The sequence below is a fragment of the Bos grunniens genome, chromosome 3 (genome assembly GCF_055505025.1).
Source record: "Bos grunniens cultivar Pamir isolate PY7600 chromosome 3, Bosgru_T2T1.0, whole genome shotgun sequence".
Classification (NCBI taxonomy): Eukaryota; Metazoa; Chordata; class Mammalia; order Artiodactyla; family Bovidae; genus Bos; species Bos grunniens.
The window spans coordinates 58,602-85,467 of NC_141167.1; the positions used below are offsets into that span (position 1 = coordinate 58,602).

General features: G+C 50.5%; 1 protein-coding gene and 1 pseudogene across 2 annotated transcripts in view; one reads left to right on the forward strand and one right to left on the reverse strand.

Annotated features, from left to right (window-relative positions):
* LOC147374744 (small ribosomal subunit protein uS2 pseudogene) overlaps positions 1-26,866 on the forward strand; it is a 41,004-nt pseudogene that overhangs the window by 6,001 nt on the left and 8,137 nt on the right. The window contains exon 2 of the transcript XR_015154234.1: positions 20,973-21,176. The product of XR_015154234.1 is annotated as a small ribosomal subunit protein uS2 pseudogene (transcript). The remainder of the gene's footprint in view (positions 1-20,972; positions 21,177-26,866) is intronic.
* Positions 11,758-15,238, reverse strand: LOC147374745 (ubiquitin carboxyl-terminal hydrolase 17-like protein 6). The gene has a single exon (XM_086373798.1). It carries the CDS (start codon positions 14,599-14,601, stop codon positions 13,000-13,002), a length of 1,602 nt encoding a protein of 533 aa, XP_086229924.1. The 5' UTR covers positions 14,602-15,238; the 3' UTR covers positions 11,758-12,999.

The following is a 26,866-nucleotide window of genomic DNA, read 5'->3' on the forward strand; positions in this document are numbered from 1 at the left end:
GACAGTGAAGTGCTGGCTTAAAATTATGCACAACCTACAAGTTTAGAGTTACATTTTATTCAGCAGGAATGTTTAGGATTTCCAAACAGGGAGACAGCACCTCAAGAAAACCGAGGGAACTGCTCTGAGGTGAGGGGGAGCTAGGTTACATAGAAGTTTTGCACAAAGGGCAAGTAGTCAGAACATCAAAGATTATTGTTAATTAAAAGAAAGCCAGATATCTCAAGTGAATGAATTTAGCACTTTTCTATGTGTGGGAAGATGCAAGAGGCTGGCCTCACTGAAATCATTCCTTTGATACGCATCTCAGCTGTTTGGGGACAGGATCCTGTGGTTTTGTCCTGGAAGGAATAGCAGTCTTTATTTATTTATTTGGCTGTGCCAAGACTGGGCTGTGGCACGTGGGACATGTTAGTTGTGGCATGTGGGACCTAATTCCCTGACCAGGGACAGAACCCAGGCCCCCTGCACTGGGGGCACAGTCTTAGTCTTGAAGTAGGATCTCATTTCCCCATCTAGGAAATGAACCCAGCTGCCAGTCCACCAGTGGCTAGAGGCTACAAGCTAACTTCCTTGATTCTTACTCCATTTGAAAGCAAAAATGTTTCAAGGAGGCAAAAACTGCAGAACAGGTGCAAAGTTTTTTATATAGAGACACAGTGCAACACATAGGAGAGCACTCAGAAATAATTTATTTATGTCAGAAGCATGACAGTAACACACACTGGGAGAGGAGCACGGGTGTCCTGAATGGGGAGTGCAGTAAGAAGCTGATTTAAAATACTCGTATATGGAGAAGGAAATGGCAACCCACTCCAATGTTCTTGCCAGGAGAATCCCAGGGACGGGGGAGCCTGGTGGGCTTCCGTCTATGGGGTCGCACAGAGTCGGACACGACTGATGCGACTTGGCAGCAGCAGCAGCAGCAGACACAAAACATCACAACAGAAGTAAAGAGAAGAGATGCAAACTGAAACATATTTGAGAGTAAAAATGATATAACTGGAGATAAAAAGTAAGGTATGGACAGGAATGCCACCTACGTGTCTATTCTGGGCATCTGGGGGATGGTACTGACATTTATGCAGGCTTTGCGGTAGATTACAATGTTATAAACTCAGTTCTGACCTGTTACCTTGAAGGCGGGAGTGGGACTCCCATTTGTGTGTATCGTACACAACTCTCCTGAGATTCCTCTGGAGACCAGTGATAAAGCTACAGATACAGGCATGGCCATGTACTAGAAGGCAGAGACGGAAGACCACTATAGGCTCTGAGTCAGTGACTCAACACGCACCTTGGGTCCAGTTTCTTTCTAAACTTTTCACTATTACGCTTTGTGTATGGGCTCTATAAGTCTTCACTTTTGGCATAATATTAGATCAAATAAAGAAAAAAATAAGATCAGAAAAAAAAGAAAAAGAAAACACTCATATAGGAGTGTCCTTATATAGGGTCTTTGTTTAGATTTGGCCAATTACTTTGTTTCTTTTCTCACACATGGCTGGTCCTTTGCCCCTAAGAGGCTTGTGCAAATTTCTGCTAATATGGATTCCACCACACAAGCCTGTAGGTGTATGTCCACACTTATGGGATGGGACTCCCTTCCCTTTCTGACCCTCAACAAGCCTTCCTGCACATGTGTGCACAGAGAAGTCCTCCTTGACCTAAGGAGTGGGCACTGTATCTCTACTTCAGCAGAGCTCAGTGTTTGCCACTAGCTTTGTCCTTGGAGTGTCTGGGTGAGAGCAAAGCTTCAACTTTACTCCCCTTGACAATCACCAGGTGTGCAGCCTGGGACCCATCTATATCCTACCGCATTTTCACATCTTGAGTTCCCTCAGGGCTCGCCATGGGGCATAGCTGCAGTCTGAAGGCTGCCAGAGGGCAGATAGTCTTTCCCTCCTGAGTCCCCTCAGGGCTTCACCAGCTCACCTTTGGCTGGTGGCTGCAATCACTGATGACTGTGAAATCATTTGTTACTGATATGGCAGGAAATATTCCATTTCTCAATGGGAAAGCAAAAGTATAATAAATTCTGATTCCTTAAAATATAAAACCTGTCAACTTAACCACCATGAAGGATTTTAGCCCTTTTCTAGATACTAGGAGATACAAGAATTGGCCTTATAAACTTGACTCCTGAAAATATCTATCTGAAGACTTGTTCCACCAGTTTTTCCCAGAGCACAGGGGTCTTCATTTCTGCTCTCCAGCCTGAACTGCTTTCAAGGGGTGTTGAAAATCAGCAGCTGCAGCAGCACATTATCTGATCCTTGTAGAGGTGGAAGGCAAGTGACCATTGCAAGTGCCAGTTTGCGGTTGACAAACCTAACATAGCGCGCTTTAATACATCTCTGCTTTACCTTTTCAATATTTTCTCAACTGCGTCCACGTGATATCTATGTCAGCTACAAATTAGCACTTGTGAGGAGCATTGGCCAGAGACTCACCTGCAACAGGGGATTTGCCAGCTGCCTCAGCGGAGATTGACCCTGTGCTGCTGAAGCTGTGGACCGTCAACTTCTGCTGAGGGGAACCTAGGGTAGAGAGCCAGGCACTCTGCTCCAGGGAAACTGCTGGAACAGGTCTTTTAGATAGTCAGATATTTTCAGGAACTGATTTCTTGATCCCAACTCTTACATTTCTTCATATCTAGAAAATCACTAATTCCCTTCATGGTGACATCAGCTCGGGACCAGCAGAAAACCTTTTGTAAAATAAGTGCTTGATTGCATTGAACTCCCCATTCACCAAAATCCTATATACTAACCTCCCCCCACTGCCTCTTTGGAGCAGTCTCTCAGAATTATCTCAGATACTGTCTCCTGGGCTCAGTCCTCGTTTTGCCCCAAATAAAATGTAGCTTGGCCACTGTCACATAGTGCGTATCTCCAGCTATCTCAACGAGCTCTCTAATCTTTCCCATCCTGTTGCTTTCCTCTATTTCTTTGCATTGTTCAGTTAAGAAGATTTTCTTATCTCTCCTTTCTATTCTTTGGAACTCTGCATTCAGATGGGTATATCTTTACTTTTCTCTTTTGCCTTTCAATTCTCTTCTTTTCTCAGCTCTTTGTAAGGCCTCCTCTGACAACCACTTCTTTCTTTGGGGGATGGTTTTGGTCACTGCCTCCTGAAAAATTTTATGAACTTCTATCCATAGTTCTTCAGACACTCTATCAGACCTAAATCCCTTGAATTTATTTGTCTCCTCCACTGTATACCCATAGGGATTTGATTACATCATACCCGAATGTCCTAATGGTTTTCCCTACTTTCTTCAATTTAAGTTTGCATTTTGCAATAACGAGCTCATTATCTGAGCTGTAGTTAACTCCTGCTCTTGTTTTTGCTGACTGTATAGAGCTTTTCCATCTTTGGATGCAAAGAATATAATCAATCTGATTTTGGTATTGACCATCTGGTGATGTCCATATGTAGTCATCTCTTGTGTTGCTGGAAGAGGGTTTTTGCTATGACCAGCTCGTTCTCTTGGCAAAACTCTGTTAGCCTTTGCCCTGCTTCATTTTGTATTCCAAGACCAAACCTGTCTGTTACTCCAGGTATCTCTTGACTTCCTACTTTTGCATTCCAGTCACTACAAACAAAGCTAGTGGGGGTGATGGAATTCCAACTGAGCTATTTCAAATCCTAAAAGATGATGCTGTAAGAGTGCTGCACTCAATATGCCCCCCAAATTTAGAAAACTCAGCAGTGACCACAAGACTAGAAAAAGTCAGTTTTCATTCCAATCCCAAAGAAGGGCAATGCCAAAGAATGTTCAAACTACTGCACAATGGCACTTATTTCACATGCTAGCAAAGTAATGCTCAAAATTCTCCAAGCCAGCCTCAACAGTATGTGAACCAAGAACTTCCAGATGTTCAAGCTGGATTTAGAAAAGGCAGAGAAACAAGAGATCAAATTTCCAACATCTGTTGGATCAAAGAAAAAGCAAGAGAGTTCCAGAAAAGCATCTACTCCTGCTTTATTGACTACACCAAAGCCTCTCACTGTGTGGATCACAACAAAGTGTGGGAAATTCTTCAAGAGAGGGGAATACCAAATCCCGTTACTTGCCTCTTGAGAAACCTGTATGCAGGTCAAGAAGCAACAGTTAGAACATGAAATGGAACCAATTGACTGGTTCAAAATTGGGATAGGAGTATGTCACGGTTGTATACTGTCACCCTGCTTATTTAACTTATATGCAGAATACATCATGCAAAATGCTGGGCTGGATGAATCACAAGCTGGAATCAGGATTGTCAGGAGAAATATCAATAACCTCAGATATGCAGATAACACCACCCTTATGGCAGAAAGCAAAGAGGAAAAAACGAGTCTCTTGATGAAGCTGAAAGAGGAGAGTGAAAAAAATTGGCTTAAAGCTCAACATAAAAAAAAAATGATGATCATGGCATCTTCTCTTCATGGCAAATAGAATGGAAAACAGACACGGTAACAGGCTTTATTTTCTTGGTTTCCAAAATCACTGTAGTTTGTTGACTGCAGCCATGAAATTAAAATATGCTTGCTCCTTAGAAGAAAAGCTAGGATGAACCTAGACAGCATATTAAAAAGCAGAGAGACTTTGCCTACAAAGGTCCATATAGTCAAATCTGTGGTTTTCCCAGTAGTCGTGTATGGATGTGAGAGTTGGACAATAAAAAAGACTGAGCACAAAAGAATTGATGCCTTTGAACTGTTGTGCTGGAGGAGACTCTTGAGAGTCTCCTGGACAGCAAGGACATGAAACCAGTCAATCTGACAGGAAATCAACCCGGAATATTCACTGGAAGGACTGATGCTAAAGCTGAACCTCCAATGCTTTGGCCACCTGATGCAAAGAGCTGACTCATTAGAAAAGACCCTGATGCTGGGAAAGACTGAGGGCAGGAGGAGAAGGGGATGACGGAGGATGAGACAGTTGGATGGCATCATCAACTCAATGGACATAAGTTTGAGCAAACTTTGAAAGATGTTGAAGGACAGAAAGTCTGTACTTCATTCCATAGGGTCACAAAAGAGTCAGACACTACTGAGCGACTGAACAACAACCCCTATGATGAAAAGAACTTTTTTTTTTTTTCGTGTTAATTCTAGAAGGCCTTGTTCTTCTCTGGCATTAGTGGTTGGGGCACAGAGTTGAATTATTTTGATGCTGAATGGTTTGCCTTCGAAATGAACCGAAATCATTCTGTCATTTTTGAGATTGTACCCAAGTACTCCATTTCAGACTCTTTTGTTGACTTTGAGGACTACTCCATTTCTTCTAAGGGATTCTTGCCCATGGTAATAAATATAATGGTCATCTGAATTAAATTCATCACAATCACAAATAACTGAAACAGAAGATGGAAGTGGAAAATCTATGGACTTTTAGCCATTTGAGAATAGGAGTCCAGAGTTAATGCCAAGGAATCAATAGACATCTGAAGCAATGGGATACAGCCGGCATACCTTGGAGCTTGTAAGGTAGAGAATCAAACTGTGCTTTTCCCTCATTTAGCAAATCTGTTGTAACCCCGCATTCTGAGAAACAAACTCATTCAGAAGGACATTTCAGAGAGTCAGTTCAGTTCAGTCGCTCAGTTGTGTCCAACTCTTTGCGAGCCCGTGAACTGCAGCATGCCAGGCCTCCCTGTCCATAACCAACTCCCAAATCTACCCAAACCCATGTCCATTGAGTTGGTGATGCCATCCAACCATCACATCCTCTGTTGTCCCCTTTTCCTCCTGCCCTCAATCTTTCCCAGCATCAGGGTGTTTTCAAGTGACTCACCTCTTCGCATCATGTAGCCAAAGTATTGGAGTCTCAGCATCAACATCAGTCCTTCCAATGAGCACCCAGGACTGATCTCCTTTAGGATGGACTGGTTAGATCTCCTTGCAGTCCAAGGGACTCTCAAGGGTTTTTTTTCCAACACCACAGTTCAAAAGCATCAATTCTTCAGCACTCAGCTTTCTTTATAGTCCAACTCTCACCTCCATACATGAATACTGGAAAAACCATAGCCTTGACTAGATGGATCTTTGTTGACAAAGTAATGTCTCTGCTTTTTAATAATGTTGTCTAGGTTGGTCATAACTTTCCTTCCAAGGAGTAAGCATCTTTTAATTTCACGGCTGCAATCACCATCTGTAGTGATTTTGGAGCCCATAAAAATAGTCAACCACTATTTTCACTGTTTCCCCATCTGTTTCCCATGAAGTGATGGGACCGGATGCCATGATCTTAGTTTTCTGAATGTTGAGCTTTAAGCCAACTTTTTCACTCTCCTCTTTCACTTACATCAAGAGGCTTCTTAGTTCTTCTTCACTTTCTGCCATAAGGGTGGTGTCATCTGCATATCTGAGGTTATTGATATTTCTCCCAGCAATCTTGATTCCAGCTTGTGCTTCCTCCATCTCAGGGTTTCTCATGATATACTCTGCATATAAGTTAAATAAGCAGGGTGACAATATACAGCCTTGACATACTTCTTTTCCTATTTGGAACCAGTCTGTTGTTCCATGTCCAGTTCTAACTGTTGATTCCTGACTTGCATACAGGTTTCTCAAGGACAGGTCAAGTGGTCTGGTATTCCCATCTGCTTCAGAATTTTCCACAGTTTATTGTGATCCACACAGTCAAAGTCTTCAGCATGCAGATAGTGGAGTGCAGTTTATTACACTGGCAGGCCCAAGGCACAGTCTCCTCTTAGCCAAGGACCCCGACCGACTTTTTTGAAAACCTTATATACCTTAAGTGTGAGTGAATGAAGTCGCTCAGTCGTGTCCGACTCTTTGCGACCACGTGGACTGTAGCCCCCCAGGCTCCTCCGTCCATGGGATTTTCCAGGCAAGAATACTGGAGTGGGTTGCAAGTGTACTCATCCCCAAATTCCTTAAACCTAGCCTGGAAAGTGTTAAAGGGAGATACAGTCAGGTTACAGCCATGATTCAAAATCAGAAGAGTCAGCTGGTTAGACATTGTAGCCTACACCAATGGGTGCCATAAAGCTTACAAAGGTGACCGACTATATAGGGGATTATTACAAGCCTTTTGGCAATGGGAAATCTTGGTATGGAATCTCATGTTTGTCAGTCTGGGAGGCCAGCTCAGCCAAAGGCATCTTATCCCCATGGCTACCAGGCACATAGTCCTGAGAGAGAAGACTCTTGAGAGTCCCTTGGACTGCAAGGAGATCCAACCAGTCCATCCTAAAGGAAATCATTCCTGAATATCCATTGGAAGGACTGATGCTGAAGCTGAAACTCCAATACTTTGGCCACCTCATGAGAAGAGCTGAGTCATTTGCAAAGACCCTGATGCTGGGAAAGATTGAGGGCAGGAGAGGATGACAGAGGATGAGATGGTTGGATGGCATCACCGACTCAATGGACATGGGTTTGGGCAGACTTCGTCTTGGGTCAGGAGATGCCTCAAGGCTGAGGGCATGTCACCAGGCCCCCCTCCCACAATGAGCGTTTTCGAGATAGAATGGCACAAGGTGTGTCGTCCCCAGCCAGGAAACAATTGACATGAATACTGATCTGTTGAGCCATTAACAGCCCAAGGTTTGAGACAAAAGTTAGTCTCAAGCAGAACCGATTTGAAGAAAGTGAGATCCCAAAGCCAGTACATAGTTTCATTAGCATAGCTTAAGAAAAACGTTTCCATAAGAAAACCGCATTGGTTAGCTCAAGGTTTGAGAAAAGTCAAGTTCAGAGGGAACCAGGTGTCCTCAACAGAGAAGGGAAAGGAGTCTGCCACTTGCAGTTCGTTTCTTCCTGCTGCTTTGGGACCTCTGGCCTCCCTACCCAGGCTGCTAACACTCTCAGTTGTTACCATTAGCGCCACCTGGCAAGCTCTCTTCATTAACAGCCCAATACAAATAAAATAAAATGAGTTTCCAATAGCAAGCGATTCTTCTTGTTGATTTTCCTCCAGTCAGAGATTCTGGGACTCAGCAACCTTTAATTTGTGGATTTTCCATCCTCAACATGTGCTTTCAAATGCAGGCATGTTCCTTGGGCTTATTTCACTTCGTTGTAAAGGGGAAATGTATGGCACATCACGGGGCATGTTTTCATAGCCTGAGTGTACACACGGCAAATATCCCTTCCACATTCCATTTACTTGCTGGGAACCACTTCCATGTGAATCATCTGTCCTTAGGGCTCCAGAAAATGCGGGCCTTTCAGAGGCTGCAGGTGGGGCACCAGAAACAACTCCCCTTCGGAGCGGAGCCCTTGGTCCAGTGTCGGTGACTGTGCAGGGAGGCGGGCACGGGTGCGCTCACTGTCCCTGGGCCTGCACATGCCCTCTGGCTGGTGCTGGGACAGGACAGGTGTCCTGGCCACTCCCGCTACAAGCTCGCCTGCCTTTGCCCACATCAGGAGCACAGGCCTCCTGAGACCACCCATGCCAACAACCCATCTATTGTTGCTGGAGTCAGAGAACACGTTTGCCTGTGCATGCGCTTATGCAGCTTTTTATCCAAGCCCTCTTGGTACAATTTGAAAACCAAAGCCTAGAAAGAGGCAGACTTGTCTGGAACACAGTATGTGAGCAGAAGCCAGTAGGAAAGTGAGGACCCCAGCTCCCTAAGCCAGTTCGCAGTCCTATCCATCATGCTTGGTTTGGAAGTGAGACCCTAAGTTCCTGGTGAACTCTACCAACCTGGCCCCACTTGGGTCATTATTCTCTCTGCATTTTCATGCTCACACAAGCAGGCACAAACAGAAATAGGGTCCACAGTGGGGACGATGTGAGATGGTAAAGGGAGAGAACACACCGTGTCAGGGCTGGGAGAGCAGGAAGGGCTGGAGGCACCTCCGCCATGGAGCAGGGGCCTCCACACCCTGCTCCTGGCAACGGGCACTGCGTTCAGAAGTCCAAAGCGTGAGGGGGATTCTCCACGTTCCCTGAGTCCTGCCTGGGTGTGGGCCCTCTCCTCAGTGTTCTCCAGTGAACACGGTCTCAGTCCCACAGTCCACTTTTCTGGGCTGTTAAAACCAGGCTGAGCACACACCCCATTCCCCAGTATAGACGGTGCTACAGGACAGAGGGACTTGCTTTCCTTTCCTAAACATTGTGTGCTTGCTGTTGGGCCCCCCAAGCGTTCACTCAGTATGTTTGGGAAATCTGTCGACCTTGGTTCTCCACCATTGACCCCTGTGTCTGAGAGCTTGGAAAAATGCTTTCCACTCACAGAGGTCCCTCAGAGGAGAGAGGAGCTGAAGGAACAAGGGCTTGTGGTGAGCAGGAGAGGGCTCAGTTGTGGACCCAGAGTCAGGGTTCCAGAAAGAAGACCAGCCCTAACCGGATTCCAGAGGTTCTAATTTGAAAGTAGGGGGAAATTATTGCCCTGTCTGAGCCGAGGATGCAACATGAACGAACTAAACCCCAAAGAGAGGAAAAGGAAATGAAAAATGAGGAGATTCCTGGGTCTTTCCACAGCCTGCCTGAAGTACACTTTCACCTCGGGAACTCTGGAGAGCCTCCGCCTTGAAGACCTGAAAGAAGGTTCGGGTTAGTCCTGCAATGCTAGCGCGGGCCACCAGGAGGCACCCAGTCGGGGTTGCTAGCTGAGCTTTGCAGGAGCAACTGGAGAGAGAAAAAGGATGGTGGAGGTCATTCTGGCCATGCTCCCGCCTCAGAAACAGCACGCGCTTCCTAGTAAGAGTGATCATCTCAAGAGACCGACCTGGACAGAAGAGGAAGGGGAGCCCCAGGATCTTCACGTTTATTTACTCTGCCCCCAGGCTGTGAGTACTCACTCTATGCCAGGTGAGTCAGTGGTACAGAGAACAGTGCTGAAAATGACCAGCGGCCCGTCCTTTCAAGGAGCTCTCGGTTTGGAGTGAAGAAAGAGAAAAGTATGGAAGCCAGACAAGGGAAGGAAAAGAACAAGTGCTCTTCTGAAAATAAAAAAGGGCGTTGTGAGGGAGGGCTTGGAGTCACTGGTCAAGAGGGTCTAAAAGGCCTTGCTGCGGTGACCAGGATGAAGGAAGGAGCTGGGCCTGCACAATTCTAGGAGAAGCACGTCTGAGAGCAGGCAGCCCTTACACAGAAACATGAAGGCAGAAGTGAGATGCCCAGGTGAGGCTAGGAATGTGAGCGTTGCCTCTGGAGGGAGGCTGGTAGGAGATGGTGGTGAGTGGTGAAGTCAGTTCCTGGTTCCTGGTAGACGGTGCTTTCTGTTCCTCTCTGGCAGCATTACTCCAAGACTGCACTAATAAACTTTGCCTATTAAACTCTTCACAGTCTGTGAGCTAGAAATGGCTTATCTGGGGGTTTCTGCCTCAAAGTCTCTCTGCTGCTGTGGTGGAGAACTCAGCTTATATTATTTTGGGGCTTCAAAATCATTGCAGATGGTGACTGTAGCCATGAAATTACAAGATGCTTGCTCCTTGGAAAAAGAGGTATGACTAATCAACTCAGCATATGAAAAAGCAAAGACAATACTTTGCCAACAAAGGTACTTTTAGTTAAGGCTATGGTTTCCCAATAGGCATGTATGAAAGAGAGAAATGGACTATAAAGAAAGCTGAGCGCAGAAGATCTGATGCTTGTGAACTGTGGTGTTGGAGAAGACTATTGAGAGCACCTTGGCTGCAAAGAGATCAAGCCAGTCCTTCAGAAAGCAGATGAGTCCTGGATGTTCACTGGAAGCACTGATAACTGAAGGTAAAACTCCAATAAGTTGGACATCTGATGAATAGAACTGACTCATTTTAAAAGACCCTGATGTTGAGAAAAATTGAAGACAGGAAAAGAAGGAGACAACACAGGATGAGATGGCAGGATGGTACCACCAACACAAAGGATATTAGACACACTAAATTCTGAGACTACGTATTGGATATGGAAGCCTGGCAAGTTCAGTACATGGGGTTGCAAAGAGAGGAATACGAGTTACCTACTGAACTGAAATGAACGAAATTCCCTCCTGGAGGAGGGTGACTGTTGCTTTCCTTCTCGGTGTGTAACATGTGTGTTTGTTTGCTCTCCTATCCTGGACATTATGCTTCCCTTCCAGGACTATGGGGCTTTGACCGTCCACGGGTTTATCATACATGATGGGTTGATTCCGTTGATCTTTACTAGGAAAAAACGGCCCTGACGCCGCTCTCTTCCTTAGGCTATTTCACCCCTCAAACCTCCAAGTCACCCACCACATTCCAGAACCCTACCGCTTTGTGCTTTATGATCCAAGTGCTCACAAACTTGCTGTCCTCTTGCCTCCTTCCCATGGCACGGAGAAGCGAGATCAGCCAGGATTTTTCTCTCTTTTGCACGGACTTCCTCCAGCATAAGCCGAAAATACCATTTCCTCTGTCACGCCGCCCCAGTCGACATTCTTCTCCTTTTTCTCCTCCTCCTCCTCCTCGTCATCCCCCTCTTTCTCCTCCTCGTCGTCCTCCTCCTCCTCCTCCTCCTCCTTCTTCAGAGGGTGTGGATGGGGCAAGCAGTAAGTCCATTTGAGACGATGGGGCGGAGGAAGATGCGTGGTGATGATGAGGGCGGACCGTGGGTGGCTCCGCTTCCTCGTGCAGGGCACGCTTGTTCGTGTTCTCGGGGGAAGATACTGCTCATCATTCTTTGTCCTCTCTACGTGCGGAGGGCATGGTGCGGCGTAGGTAGCCATGCGGGGGAAACAAGCCATCGGAACGTTCTCTGTTCCTTGCCACGCCGACTAGCGCAGTCAGGAGCCAGAGTTGGCCCTCGAGGTCGGAGATGTTCCATCGCAAATTCCCGGTCTGCCGTTTTATGGAGGGTTTGGGGTTTGAAGCCATCAGCCAAGCCAAAGAAAGAAAAACGCAAGAGGTGGTCGATAAGGGGCCTCAGGTGCCCCTCCAGCGGGTCACGGGCCCATGAGGCAGTCGAGAAAGCAGCTAGGGGAGGACAGCTTCCCCACCGCCCCAGGCACTTTGGAGGCCGGCCGCATCTCCTCGCGTCCAGAGGCGTTTGCCCGGGGCCCAGCTGGATGAGACTGCCAGACAGGACGGGCAGAGTCGGAAGTCCAGTTGTCTTGCTATCACAATCTAGGGTAGGCTCGGGTCTTTCCTCAGTGCGGGGAGGACCTTTGCTTTCAGAAATGAACGTGGCGCGACATATCTCCACTCAGGCACCGGTGCGATGCTGGTGGAGAAGTTTCTTTGGGACTGGTTGGGTTGCCTCTCTCCCCTTGGCCTTCGTGTTGGTGCTGGTGGTGCTGGTGGTGCTGGTGGCGGTGCTCATGGCCTTGTGGATCGCTTCTCCTGTTTGGCACTTGGAGCTTCTCCAGCGTACTCCTTGCACCGGACATGGAGCCCCAGGGATCTTTGCGGACGAGCGTCGTGCCGGGGACGCGCGCATCCCCGCCTCATTCCTGCCGGACCCTCCGCCAAGTAGCACGAGGCCTCCCAAGGACAGACACCCATAAAGGCTGCTTGCCCGTCTTCTCCCCGGACGCCTCTCGACGTCTGGGGCATTTTCGAGAGCCTGACCGGCCGGAAGGAGACGGTTCATGGACCTGCACCCGCTCTTCCCTGCCCCCCGAAGGGCTCCCGAGATCTTCTCCTTGCTCGGCGGGCTGTGAGCGCTCTGTGAGGCGTCTCCAGGCCGCGTCACTCACCCGAGGCCAGCGGTGCGGCCAGGGAACGGAGACGGGGAACGAAAGGCAAACCCACACCCAAAGTCCCATCCCGAGAGGACTCTCCCACCCTCGCAGAAGTGGGAGGCCCTCGGACCGTGCCCAGGCCCGCTCATGCACCCCATCACCCCATCCTCTCCAGCGACTTCCCAGCAGAGCCAGCCCTCGAGAGCTCAGCCGCTCAGGCACGAGCCCGTCCCAAGTGAACACCGAGACCCCGGGCACACTCCAGGCCCCGCTTCTTCCCAGGAGGCTGCTTCACGCACACGGCCGAGAGGAACTCGCTCCTCGTCGGAACTCTTGGGGCGTCACACAGGGCGTGCCGCACACAGCGTGTGCCTGGGCGTCTGCACGCACGTGCGTCAGAGCCGACCTACCGCCACAGCCCCAGAGACGGCCGCGGCTTCTTGTTCTTCCCCTTGGTGGCTCTGGCCCTCCCGCTGGCACAAGGGCCGTTGCCGACGTTCTTCGGCCCCGGAGGCGGGGTGTCCGTGCTGGGACGGTCGAGCCGCTCGTGCTCCTGTTGGGGCGGCGTGCGGTTTCTCCCTCCTCCGGGTTTGGACTGGTGAATCACGACTGCGCCGGCAGGCAGGGCAGACTGGACCTTCCGCAGCTCCAAGGCCGCCTTCGGTCGGCTGTGTTCTTGCAGGCGTCTCCACTGCTCTAAGCTCATCCCTTCGACCTCTGTGTCCCCCGGGGACTCCTCCGACCCAGGAGCTCTGCCGCTGGCGTCTCCTGCAGGCTGCCCGGGGTCTGTGGGGTCAGCCCCGACGGGGGCCGCTGCCCCTCCCCCAGCACCCCCTTCCCACGAACCCTCCCGGGCGTAGAACAGGACGTAGGCGCTCTGGCTCAGGGCAGCGGTCTCGTCACAGGCGGTCACCTTGGCATCGTCCATCTTATACCATTGGCCGTTGCCCGCTCGGGCGTAACAGAAGTAGTGTCCTCGCTCACAGCTCCACCCGGAGTGCACCAGCACGGCATAGAGCACGTAGCCCAGTGGCCCTGCCTTCCGCTCAGACGTGTAGGGCTGCAGGTCCAAGCACTGGGGATAGCGCACCTCCTGAGCCCTTTTGGCCCCGCTCACCGGTGTGAACCGCTTCAGCACCAGCACCAGGACCTGGGAGGTGCTGTGCAAAGTCAACCTCTTGGTGGCAGGCACCTTCCGGAGACAGACGCCACAGTCATAGGCATTGTCCGCGTCCAGCTTCTCGGGCTTCACCAGCTCTCTCAGAGCTTGCTCCACACTCTGAGCCGCCGTGATATCCAGGCTGATGTCCAGATAAGGGTCGAACGTGTCCGAGACGCCGAGGCAGCGGAGACACTGGATCTGAGACCTCCAGGTCCCGCCGAAGATCTGACGGATGACGGTGGTGTCCTCGGAGGTATGGCCCGACGGCTGGGATGCACTCAAGCACCCTTGCTGCATGGCATTCAGAGTGAACACCAGAAACTCGTGGGCATCTTCCTGCTGGTGTCTGTGGAAGCCCGCCAGCAGGTCCTTGCGGGGCCGGATCACCTCTCCCGCGTGAAGGAGGGCTCGGGTCACGTGAGCTCGCATGGCACAGAGCGTGCAGGCGCTGCGGGCCGGACAGAGGGCGGCGTGCTGCTGGGACACCATCCAGCTGGCCAGGGGCGGCGTGTGGCTCAGACACTGCAGCGCCGCATTCACGTAGCAGGTGTTCCCCAGGTTCTGAAGCCCAGCCCCCACCCCCCACGGCCCCTTCCAACTCAGGGCGCCTTTCTGGCCAGGCGTCAGCCCTGCCGACCCAGGAGCCAAGTCACCCCGCTGGGGACGCCCAAGCGCCGGCGACGGCCCCTCAGGGACAGAGGGTCCCCGAAGGGCATCCGCACCAGCGCCGCTGGGCCCACAACCTTGCCCTCCGGGGAAGACGTCGAACGGAGACGGACACACACCTCCCCCGTGCTCAGAAGCAGCCCCCGGGGCTCTGCACCCAAGGCCCACGAGGGTTTCCATCTCCTACCTGCAGCTGCACGCCGACGCCTCCTTCCCTCAGACGGTCCGGCTCCAGAAAAGGGCCTGGGCCCCGCCCCCTCGGGCCTTTGGGGGCTTCCCCACAGCCCCACCCCCGCACGTGCAGGCTCCTCATTGGCTGAGGCGGCCGAGGGCGTGCCCACTCCCACTCCCGCCATCCAACCACCCACACTTTTCTCGGGGAATTCCCCTTGACGAGGCCCCACACGCACTTCCGACCTGACCCCCTGGACCAAAGGGCTCAGGATGCAAGTGATTCGGGGGCATTGGGCCTTCCAGCCTTGCCCGCTAGAGATTCACTGCGGGGCTTCCGAGTTCAGCACACAAATGCCGGCTGCACAGGACTTCCGTGGGCTCACCATTCACATCCTAACACACGTGTGGAAACATATGTCTGCCCACCGAACCTCTCCCCTTTAGGGGTCTCCCGACCCCAGACCCCTGCCTGAGGACAACCCCTCCCCGGACAACAATAAACCCTTGCCTCAACTTTGCGCTCCAGCGAGGTCCTCCCCAATTTCCATGCGTTCTCACTGGACACTCTTCTAGCGTTCAGGGTCCTAGCACCAAAAGATGCCAGCAGAGGGCCACATATGCTTTTCTCCCTTCAGGGCCGTTGCTCAAGACCCAAAGCGAGCTCATTTAGAAAGGCATAGGCTTCCTGCAACTTTGGATTCATTTCTGCAGCTCCTTTTCTCTCTCCGCTGCCCTTTTTTCTTCCTTTTCCTTCTTCCTTTATCATTTACTGTTTTTTTTTTTTTTTTTCCTGCTGGGTGTTTTAGGGTTTTTTGAGTTTTTTTTTTTTTTTTCCATTTATTTTTAAACTTTTTTTAAAATTTTGTGTTCATTTTGTTATTTTTTTGTTGCTTTTATTCTCTTTCTCTCTTTTATATACACTAGTTGACTCATACAGTCGTCTTTCGAATTCCGGGGCTCAAAATGCGGTATAAATCAAGGTATAAAAAAGGTTTCCCTCCTGGAGGAGGATGACTGTTGCTTTCCTTCTCGGTGTGTGACATGTGTGTTTGTTTGCTCTCCCGTCCTGGACATTATGCTTGCCTTCCAGGACTATGGGGGTTTGACCGTCCACAGGTTTACCATAGCTGGAGTGTTGATTCCGTTGGTCCTTACTAGGAAAGAAGGGCCCTGACCCCGTTTTCTTCCTTAGCCTATTGCACCCCTCCCACCTCCCGCTCCCCCCATCCCATCCTAGGAGCCTACCGCTTTGTGCTTTATGATCCAAGTGCTCACACCCTTGCTGTCCCCTTACCTCCTTCCCATGGCACAGAGAAGCGAGATCAGCCAGGATTTTTCTCTCTTTTGCACGGATTTCGCCCAGCATAAGGCCACCTTCCCATTCCCTCTGTCACGCCACCCCAATCGACATTCTCCTCCTCCTCCTCCTCCTCCTCCTCCTCCTCCTCCTTCTTCAGAGGGTGTGGATGGGGCAAGCAGTAAGTCCATTTGAGACGATGGGGCGGAGGAAGATGCGTGGTGATGATGAGGGCGGACCGTGGGTGGCTCCGCTTCCTCGTGCAGGGCACGCTTGTTCGTGTTCTCGGGGGAAGATACTGCTCATCATTCTTTGTCCTCTCTACGTGCGGAGGGCATGGTGCGGCGTAGGTAGCCATGCGGGGGAAACAAGCCATCGGAACGTTCTCTGTTCCTTGCCACGCCGACTAGCGCAGTCAGGAGCCAGAGTTGGCCCTCGAGGTCGGAGATGTTCCATCGCAAATTCCCGGTCTGCCGTTTGATGGAGGGTTTGGGGTTTGAAGCCATCAGCCAAGCCAAAGAAAGAAAAACGCAAGAGGTGGTCGATAAGGGGCCTCAGGTGCCCCTCCAGCGGGTCACGGGCCCATGAGGCAGTCGAGAAAGCAGCTAGGGGAGGACAGCTTCCCCACCGCCCCAGGCACTTTGGAGGCCGGCCGCATCTCCTCGCGTCCAGAGGCGTTTGCCCGGGGCCCAGCTGGATGAGACTGCCAGACAGGACGGGCAGAGTCGGAAGTCCAGTTGTCTTGCTATCACAATCTAGGGTAGGCTCGGGTCTTTCCTCAGTGCGGGGAGGACCTTTGCTTTCAGAAATGAACGTGGCGCGACATATCTCCACTCAGGCACCGGTGCGATGCTGGTGGAGAAGTTTCTTTGGGACTGGTTGGGTTGCCTCTCTCCCCTTGGCCTTCGTGTTGGTGCTGGTGGTGCTGGTGGTGCTGGTGGCGGTGCTCATGGCCTTGTGGATCGCTTCTCCTGTTTGGCACTTGGAGCTTCTCCAGCGTACTCCTTGCACCGGACATGGAGCCCCAGGGATCTTTGCGGACGAGCGTCGTGCCGGGGACGCGCGCATCCCCGCCTCATTCCTGCCGGACCCTCCGCCAAGTAGCACGAGGCCTCCCAAGGACAGACACCCATAAAGGCTGCTTGCCCGTCTTCTCCCCGGACGCCTCTCGACGTCTGGGGCATTTTCGAGAGCCTGACCGGCCGGAAGGAGACGGTTCATGGACCTGCACCCGCTCTTCCCTGCCCCCCGAAGGGCTCCCGAGATCTTCTCCTTGCTCGGCGGGCTGTGAGCGCTCTGTGAGGCGTCTCCAGGCCGCGTCACTCACCCGAGGCCAGCGGTGCGGCCAGGCAACGGGGACGGGGAACGAAAGGCAAACCCACACCCAAAGTCCCATCCCGAGAGGACTCTCCCACCCTCGCAGAAGTGGGAGGCCCTCGGACCGTGCCCAGGCCCGCTCATGCACCCCATCACCCCATCCTCTCCAGCGACTTCCCAGCAGAGCCAGCCCTCGAGAGCTCAGCCGCTCAGGCACGAGCCCGTCCCAAGTGAACACCGAGACCCCGGGCACACTCCAGGCCCCGCTTCTTCCCAGGAGGCTGCTTCACGCACACGGCCGAGAGGAACTCGCTCCTCGTCGGAACTCTTGGGGCGTCACACAGGGCGTGCCGCACACAGCGTGTGCCTGGGCGTCTGCACGCATGTGCGTCAGAGCCGACCTACCGCCACAGCCCCAGAGACGGCCGCGGCTTCTTGTTCTTCCCCTTGGTGGCTCTGGCCCTCCCGCTGGCACAAGGGCCGTTGCCCACGTTCTTCGGCCCCGGAGGCGGGGTGTCCGTGCTGGGACGGTCGAGCCGCTCGTGCTCCTGTTGGGGCGGCGTGCGGTTTCTCCCTCCTCCGTGTTTGGACTGGTGAATCACGACTGCGCCGGCAGGCAGGGCAGACTGGACCTTCCGCAGCTCCAAGGCCGCCTTCGGTCGGCTGTGTCCTTGCAGGCGTCTCCACTGCTCTAAGCTCATCCCTTCGACCTCTGTGTCCCCCGGGGACTCCTCCGACCCAGGAGCTCTGCCGCTGGCGTCTCCTGCAGGCTGCCCGGGCTCTGTGGGGTCAGCCCCGACGGGGGCCGCTGCCCCTCCCCCAGCGCCCCCTTCCCACGCACCCTCCCGGGCGTAGAACAGGACGTAGGCGCTCTGGCTCAGGGCAGTGGTCTCGTCACAGGCGTTCACCTTGCCATCATCCATCTTATAACATTGGTCGTTGCCCTCTCTGACCTAACAAAAGTAGTGGCCTCGCTCACAGGTCCTCACAGAAACATAGTATTTTCAATACTCTCTGCTTGAATTTTTCTTGAAGAAATGTAAAATTTTAGTAAATTTTTCCCAATGAAATAAATCTTTTTTAAGTAATGTATATCTGGCCATATTAGTCTCAATAATCTCAGAATAAACACAAGGACATCAAATATTTATTCATAATTAAAAATTTTTTAAAGAATCAGGTCATTTTCATGATATTACATCTGCATAACACATTGACATGTTTGATTCCAGAGTTGCATTTTCCCTTAGGATCAGGTGGTTGCTTTAGCCCCTCCTTTGTGTGTGTGTGTGTGTGTGTGTGGCTTGAATGATTTCATGCTTCCCTATTCTTGCCACCCTGGTGTTGCTTAGAGACCCTGGATATTTTATGAGAGCAATGGCCACACCACACTAAGAGGCCTAACCCTGTCTCTGTCTTGTGTCTTCAGGAGCTCAATGCATACAAAACGTGTATGAAAGCTCCAGATGTGAAAGCTCAGGCTTCCAGTTGATTCACACCTCCTATGTAAAGGGAATGGCCTTCTTCTACCCTCATGGGCATAACTGGGGCCAGATGTGAGGACAAAGTGTGCGATGGGTTCAGGTGCAAAAAGTCAGTTATCCCCTTGCTTCATACCTGCGGTGCAAAGGGAAAATCCTTCCTTTGGGAAAACAGCTCAGAGCTCATAGAGACAAGGGCTGCCCCCTGCAGAGTGGGGCCAGTAGCCTCTGGTGGGGAAGACTGGGGTGATGACTGACTGGCTGGGGGCTCCCAGGATGAGGCAAGAGGCTGAGGAGCCCAAGTTTGCAGAGCCAAGGTCATACCAACCCCTCCTTGGATCTGCGTCTGTCTGAGTGGAGCAGTGACTTTAAGGGGCTAGGATGCCAGCTGCCTGCCTGGAGGCCACAGGAGGAGGAGGCAGAAAAGCAGGCGGTGTGGCTCCTTTTGATTTCTGAAGACACTTCTTTCTGGCACCAGGTGCCAACCTATGGGAAAGATTGTATTCTTTTTATAAAACTGCTTTAGCTGTTCTAATTCATTTGCCTTTCCATCTCAGTTCATTTAAAGATAAATGTACAAATGTATATATTTTTTCTTTAACACCAGTGGAAATCCTATAACTTGGCTATTTTTATCCAACAATTCATCATACAGATCTTTCCAAGTCAGTACCGACACAAATTTCCTTCCTAGATCCCTCTTAATGGCTGTTTCCTGAATGTTCTGTTTTTATACTGAGTGGTACTAATATCAACAATCTTAGTACACAAGTATTTGCACAAATGTTCCTCCCATGCTGAGTTGTTATCATTGGACCTTCCGTGTGGAATATGAAAAGGTGGATTTATGGCTGTTTATCATTCATTTCTTTGATAGTTTCTGGACTTTTTTTTTTTTTTTAAATGTTGTATCATGATTCCATTCTTTTTATTCCACAGAATAAAAATCATTCATACATGTTTTTACCCAATCACTTCATGGTTTCAGTTTTACAGTCCCCACAGTCTAAGTTTCACTAAATTCCTAAGTCCGCCCTGGAGCAGGGACCTGCCCTCTGGGGCCGCCTGGGTCCCAGCCTCGGGAATCGCTGAGGAGCGCGCCTTCTCCCGCAGCTGCCCGGGGAGGTCTTCCCAGCTCCCGTCCTCCTGTCTGTTGTCTGGGTCTCCGCGCCCTGCCGGGCCGCCGGGCCGGGAGCCGGCTCCCAGTCCGGCTTGTCCCGGGCGTAAGAACGGCCCCCGCTGCGCTCTGGCCTCCCAAGGGTAGGGGTCCGCCCGGGGCCGTGTGCGCCTCCCGTCGGGAGCCACCCAGCGGCCGCCGTGAGCCGGTCCCTTCCTGGGGAACGTTGGCGACTCCCGCGAAGGCTACGGTTCGGCCACCAAGCCCGGGGCAGAGCTCCAGAGGCCGGGGTGACAGCGGCAACGTTCCCGGTGTCATGAGACCCGGGAAGAGCCTGCTGTCGCCGGAGATTCGGGCTGCAGGTCGGCGGACAGGGCGGGCGGCGTCGGTCGGTGTCCGTCGGTGTCGGTCGGTGTCGCTGCCCGGCCCGGTGGACCAGCGCGCCGCGGGGCCCCTTCTGCCCGCGGGCACCGCCGGGGCAGCTGAGCGCGAGCAGGAAAGGGCATGGCGCCGGCGTCCGCGGAGTTACAGCCTCTCGATGTTTCCCACTCGCCCGGAGGTGCGGACCACACGGATGCACGCAGACATGTCCAGTCTTCCCAGCCTCCCCCATGGACCCCGATAGTCCCGATTCACAAACGTGTGTCCTCTCCCCGGAGAGGGCCGGCCCTGGTGTCCAGAACAGGAGGCACCGCAAGGGACCACGGGCCGCCCGTCCTCCCCAAAGGGCGCCCGGAAGCGCTTCCTTGCCACCTTGGGGGAACGGTCGTCCCGCTGCCTTCGCGGCGCTGAGGCTGCTCCCAGGCGGCCTCGGTTCCCGGTGACGTGCTCAGGACTCCGCAGATGGGTTTCCTGCGGGTCGGGCTGCATCTATTCGAGGGGCGCCCGGCGTCCCTTCTATTCTCCTCGGGCTCAGAAGTGGAAAGGATGGTGTCTGTGTGGAGGCGCTGTGTTTCCCGGGTATGAGACGCGGATACATCTGTGTGAGGATCACAAAGCCGACAGATTGGTGGCTACTGTGGCGAGGTCGACCACATGGCCTGATTCTTGTTAATATATGAACTGTAATGTAGGTATTCAATGAGAAATCTCGAAATTAATTATAGTGAAAATCACCATTATCATTGTAACTCAACAATAATGTTTTTATTACCTTTGTTTGCAGTTAATTTAAGAAACAGTTTCAAGTTTATCCACAGAGTATCCAATTGAAGACGACCAGAGAAGGATATTGAAATGAAGAACTTTCTTCATACACTGTGAAGTTGGGGAACCTCTCCTTCCAGCCATGAGGCCCTGCCCTGCAACAGCCGACCTGGAAAGCCAGACCCCAGCCCCTGCAGCAATGGGCTCCAGGATTCAGTGCGTGGTGGGTGACTGCCACCTTTCTTATTTTCCTTCCTTTCAATTTAGTACCAATTGGGGGAAACCAAATCTGTCATCTAAGCAGTCACCTGGGACGGCCCTCTTCCTCCCAGCCTGCCTCCGGCTTCCCCACATTACACGTTCTGAGTAGGACATGCTTTCCCTCTTTCCCACCAGAGCGCGTCCCACTCCTCTGTGTGCCCTGAGTCTCAGCCTAGGCGAGTGGTGGTGGCTGACTCCTTGCTCTGGAGACAAATTCTGAAGAAACAGTGAAGGATCGGGAAAATATCCTGGAGTAGGAAACAGCCACCGCTCCAGTATTCTTGCCTGGAAAATTCCATGAAAAGAGGAGCCTGGCCATCTGCAGGCTGTGGGGTCACAACGAGTCAAACACGACTGAGCATGCACACACAGACACAGGCATGTTTGTTTATGTCTACAGAGCTTAGAGTGAGAACCAAATAAAGCACTGAGGATAATACATGGGTTTTGTTATTTTTGAAAAAAATCAAGTTAATCATTTTAAGTTGAGATATATATCATATACCAAAAAATTCTCCTTTGAGCACTATATTTTAGTGATTGCCTATCTCTATAGTTGTGTAGCCATCATCACTATCTAACCCAGAATATTTTATATTTTATCTCCCTACAAAGACACCTAGTGTTCCTTAATCAGTCACTTTTAATTCCACATTCCTCACTCTTTCATCCTCATGGAATTGCCTATTCGGTGTATTTCAAGCACATGGGTTTGTACAACTGTGGCCATTTAGGTCCGGTTTCTTACACAGTGTCATGTTTTTGAAGCTCATTCATATTTTATCATGTGATCCAATTTTTTGTTTGGCTTCAGAATTTTCCTAAGTCTTTAACACATGCACACACACACACACACACAGACATGCTACAGTTCTTTTAATGTGGAAAATACACAGAGGTCCAATGTCACCATGAGAACCATTTTATGCAGACAGTTCCATGGCATAAAGTACTGCCTTCCTGTAGGCACTCAACCTGCCCACCAACCCACAGCAGCCAGCAAGCACAGAGGATGCCAGCCCAACTGTGCTGCCCATTGTCAGAACTCCCAACAGCACCCACCCAGGCCAAGACTCAACAATAGGTGCAGCTCCCTGTGGCCAAAGGAGAGCCCAACTGTGCTGGGGGGTGGGGGGTGGGGGCGGTGGTAGCAAAGGGAGAGAGAGATGAAAGGAGAGACAAGTGGGAAAGTCCACAGCACCTGGTCTTTCCAGGTGGTCTTGCAACCAAGTACTAATCAGGTTCAACCTTGCTTTAGCTTCTGAGCTCAGAAATTAACAGATGCCTTCATGGTGGCATGGCCCTAGATGATGGCAGCCCCGACCAGGCACCCCAATACCCTGTGCTGTGGGGCCCTGCCATGCCAGCCTCACCAGCCCCTGTCAGAGCCCTGGGGTGCCCAGCATCTGTGGACAAACCGCTCCTGACACATCCTTCAGCCCTGTGGAGGCCCAGCCATCAGGCTGTGACTTGGAGTTCCCAGGAGATGGTTATCACTCAGGGTATGTGGCCAGTGGCAATAGGGCCTGACCCTCTGGAAGTGAGTGGAGAAAAGCCCAGTGCTCTAATTCAATGCTGTCCTGGCACCAACTGAGTGTCTCTCGCTGACATCTTCACTGCTTCATCCAGATATTGCACGTACCACTCGTGTTCCAGGTGGGATTCTAGGGGCAGCCTTCACGGGGCTGCAGCCTTTCAGTGACCAATCCCAAGTGCTGATGCCTCTGCCTCTGGGCCCTCACACAGGTAGTACCGCTGTCAATGCTTAGGGATAAAAACAGCAGATCTAAGACGCTGAAGACTTGTCCTAGGTCTGGCAAACAGCTCAGAACTGATGGCTGGTGGCCTTAATGCTGTGACCTAAGACCACACCATCTGCCAGCAGACATGTCAATCTCCAGATAATCAGGATCGGATTGATTAAGTACAAAGAGGGACAAGTGTGTCATGTTGGGAGGAGGGAGGTGGAAACAGCACCCCTCTGCCTTTGTTTCCCTACTTCCAGCTGCCCAGGGGCCCAGCCACCTCCTCAATATCCTATGTTCATGTAGTGTTCTGTTTTGACTCAGACAACATGAAGTGTTCCTGCCCCTCAAGTAGTAATTTTCTCAGTTTTGAGGGGTACAGTCATGAAATGTCTTCCAGTGTAAAAATAAAGAAAAGATAAAACTCACCCAGACCACTGGAGTCCCTTATGAGGTGAGGGTGATATAATATCCCTTGAACTTCTGTTCTGGAAAGAGGGAGGGAGGAGGAAGAAAAAGCTAATCTTCAGTGAATGTAACCTTCTCATGGACTCTGTGTAGTCATTTTATCTGTACAGCTATTCAGTCATCATAACATTTACTCAAGGTCTTTTCTCTTTCTGGCCTGATGTTCTCATGGAGCTCACAGGCTGAAGAGGTGCTCAAAGTGAGAGAGTCAATTCCTAAGCAGGTTGATAAGAAGTCTGGGGGAAGCCAAGGAGAGAGGGTCTGGAGTTCTCAAGGAGGAGGAAAGGACAAACATCTTTTGTTCTCTACATTCCTTAGTCTTAGTCACTTAAAACATTTTTTTGTTTTGTTTTCTTTCTTTCTTTAGGCCCAGAAGTGATGATTACACAACTCAGTTTAAACTCTGTGAAAGAAAGTGAATTTGCTCGGTCATGCCTGACTCTTTGCAACCCCATGGGCTGTAGCCTACCAGGCTCCTCTGTCCATGGGATTTTCCAGGCAAGAGTACTGGAGTGCATTGCCATTTCCTTCTCCAGGGGATCTTCCCAACCCAGGGATGCAGCCCAGGTCTCCCACATTGTAGGCAGATGCTTTACCATCTGAGCCACTTAAACTCTGTACTAAGGATCATATAAGAACAATGTATCCTGCTTGAGGACAGTTTCTCCTTTCTGAAAACCTTCTGACTAATCCTGACATCTTAGAATATATATTATGGGAATGGGTCTCGTAGGATCTTTCTGTTAAAATCTAATCCTGTTATCCTAAAATGCTAATTGTGGGAGTGGGTCTGGTAAAACTTTCACAAACTTGAGACATTCTTTTGATTTATTGTAGTAACTAATTTAAAAAGTATATACCTCCCTTGCTAACACTAGCAAGGGGGGCACTCTCCACCCACTTCTGCTGTCCATGTCAGAAGCTTTCTATGACTTTTTTCCACTGTCTCAAAACTCTGCTACACAAACGCTCTTGAGTGATCAATCCTGGTCCTTGGTCCTGAAGCTAAATCATCTTCGGAGATCCTGAATCTGACATCGTTCACAGTAAGCTCAATTGAATCTATAACAATCTCTTAAAAGCCAAATATAATCTTAAAATAAGCTATGCTGTTGCTAAGTCACTTCAGTCGTGTCCAACTCTGTGCGACACCATAGAAGGCAGCACACCAGGCTCCCCCATCCTTGGGATTCTCCAGGCAATAGCACTGGAGTGGGGTGCCATTGCCATCTCCAAAATAAGCTATATGCCCTATTAAAATAAAATTCAACTGAGTAAAATTTTAAAATCTTATTGCCTTTATTTAAAGATTTATGAATCAGGCAGCATCCAATTTAGCAGTTAGAAACTCTGAGGAGTTGCACAAAATAAAAAACTTTTATAGGCATAAGGGATCAGAAACAAGGAAGTTGTACTGGGCAAAGAATCCAAGTGGTTACTGTGAGGTTACTTTCCATTAAAGGCTGTAAAGCTTTCTCAGGCAGATGACTTAACTAGTGATAATCAGAAGATTCCTGGCTGACTGGTTCAAGATTTCATTTCTGGAAGAGCCAAAACTGCATTTACATCATCTATTTTGCTAGCATGGTTCCTAACTAAGCAACTCCTCTGGGGCTGTTGTCTTGTTTTTAACAGTCCCCTGGGGGGCAGCAACAAGGCTTACCACTGCTGGTTCTTCCCAAATGCTGAGAGCGCATGTGCTCTGTGCCAGGCCTGTGCTGGGGGCAGGGACCCAGCCACGACACCTCACAGTCCTTGACATTCAAGAGGAGAGTAAGACAGAAAACCACCACACTTTAAAAAGAAAGGATTCTGCTGCTCCCACAGAGCTGACACTGTGGAGCGAGACAAGGAATAAACAGAACAGCTTGTAGAAGAATCAGCTCCATGGAGTGAAGGGCGGGACACGGCATAGCAGGAAGAGAGGAGCTGGGGCGGTGGGAGGGTGGGGAGGAAAGGAGTCCCGGGACAGAGGACGGATGGGTGATGAGCCCCAGCGGGTGCAGACAGGGCCAGCCCTGGTGCCGTGAAGGACCAAGGTGGTAAGGGCAGGAGACATGGGGGAGCTGTCACCACAGATGCACATGGGGATGTGTCTCTGAGGAGGTGACAATTAAAATGCGCTCCGAGCCACTGTCCCCTTCCCTTGTCACCCAGAGGCAGACACCAAGGATGGCCGCTAACATCACGTGCACCAGCCAGTCCTCAGCCTGCACACCCAGCTCACTGTTCCTCCTGAGGAGTCACAGTAAAGGTCCCTGTACCTAATTCCCTTCCCTCAATCTGCGGACAAGTCCGGTCCTTTCCCGTGTGGCCCAATGGTGTGGCCTGTCCCTCCTCTTGGGAACTGTAAGTCATCAACTCTCTTTTCGAGGACAGTTATCTCCTGATCTGTTTGCCTTATTATGCCTGCAATTTCCTACTAATACACTATATTTTAAATTAGCCAAGAATGACAGTACACTCTAGACACAGAGTGTCTTAACTGAGCACACTCAATTAAGTGTGGACAAATGGAGAATGATCTAGGACACTTCCCACGATGTCCTCAATCAGTTTAATGTTTGATTGTGTGTTAAGCGGTGTTTTGTGTTTTCCTGCCTGGTTAGTTTCCTCTGGGTCAGCTGTGCTTTCTTTCACCAACTCTTTCTCCCGGCAAAATTACTTCCAAGCACAACTGAAATTCAGAATATGTTCAAATTGTTCCCTACAGGGAAAGCATCTTAGAGCAAAACTTACTGCAGCACTGATAAGGCGTCATGTCTTTCTCCAAGTTGGCTAAGAACGAGCAGAGTAGGACTTGTGTGGTTAGTCCCTCTGTTGTGTCCAGCTCCTTGTGGCCCGTCCTTTGAGAGGAGCCTGGCAGGCTACAGACCCTGGACTCCCAAAGACTTGGACACGACTGAGCCACTATATATTCTTCCGGATTCTTTCTGGTTACAGGTCGTCACAAGATACTGAGTACAGCTCCCTCACTACACAGCAGCTCCTTATGTCACCTGGTGTACATACAGCAGTGTGTGCGTACTGACCCCAAACTCCTAACTCACCTCTCCCCACACCCCCGTGTCCTCTTAGGTAGCCATAAGCGTGTTTTCTATGTCTGTGACTCTACCTCTGCTTTGTAAATAAGTTCATCTGTATCATTCTTCAATATTCCACATATGTGATGTCATACGATGCTTGCCTCTTTCTGTCTGACTTCACTTAAAGTGAAATCACCATGTTCATCCATGTTGCTGCAAATGGCATTATTTCATTTGATTTTATGACTGAGTAATTTTCCATTGTATATATATTCCACATCTTCTGGAGCAAGCACTTCTTAGACTGTACAGCTTGACTTCCTTTAAAGGAACAAAAATTGTGAGGAAACCTAAATTTTTTTAGAGATGGAGAATTTCTCTGCAATGATTCATATATCATTAATGAGCATTTA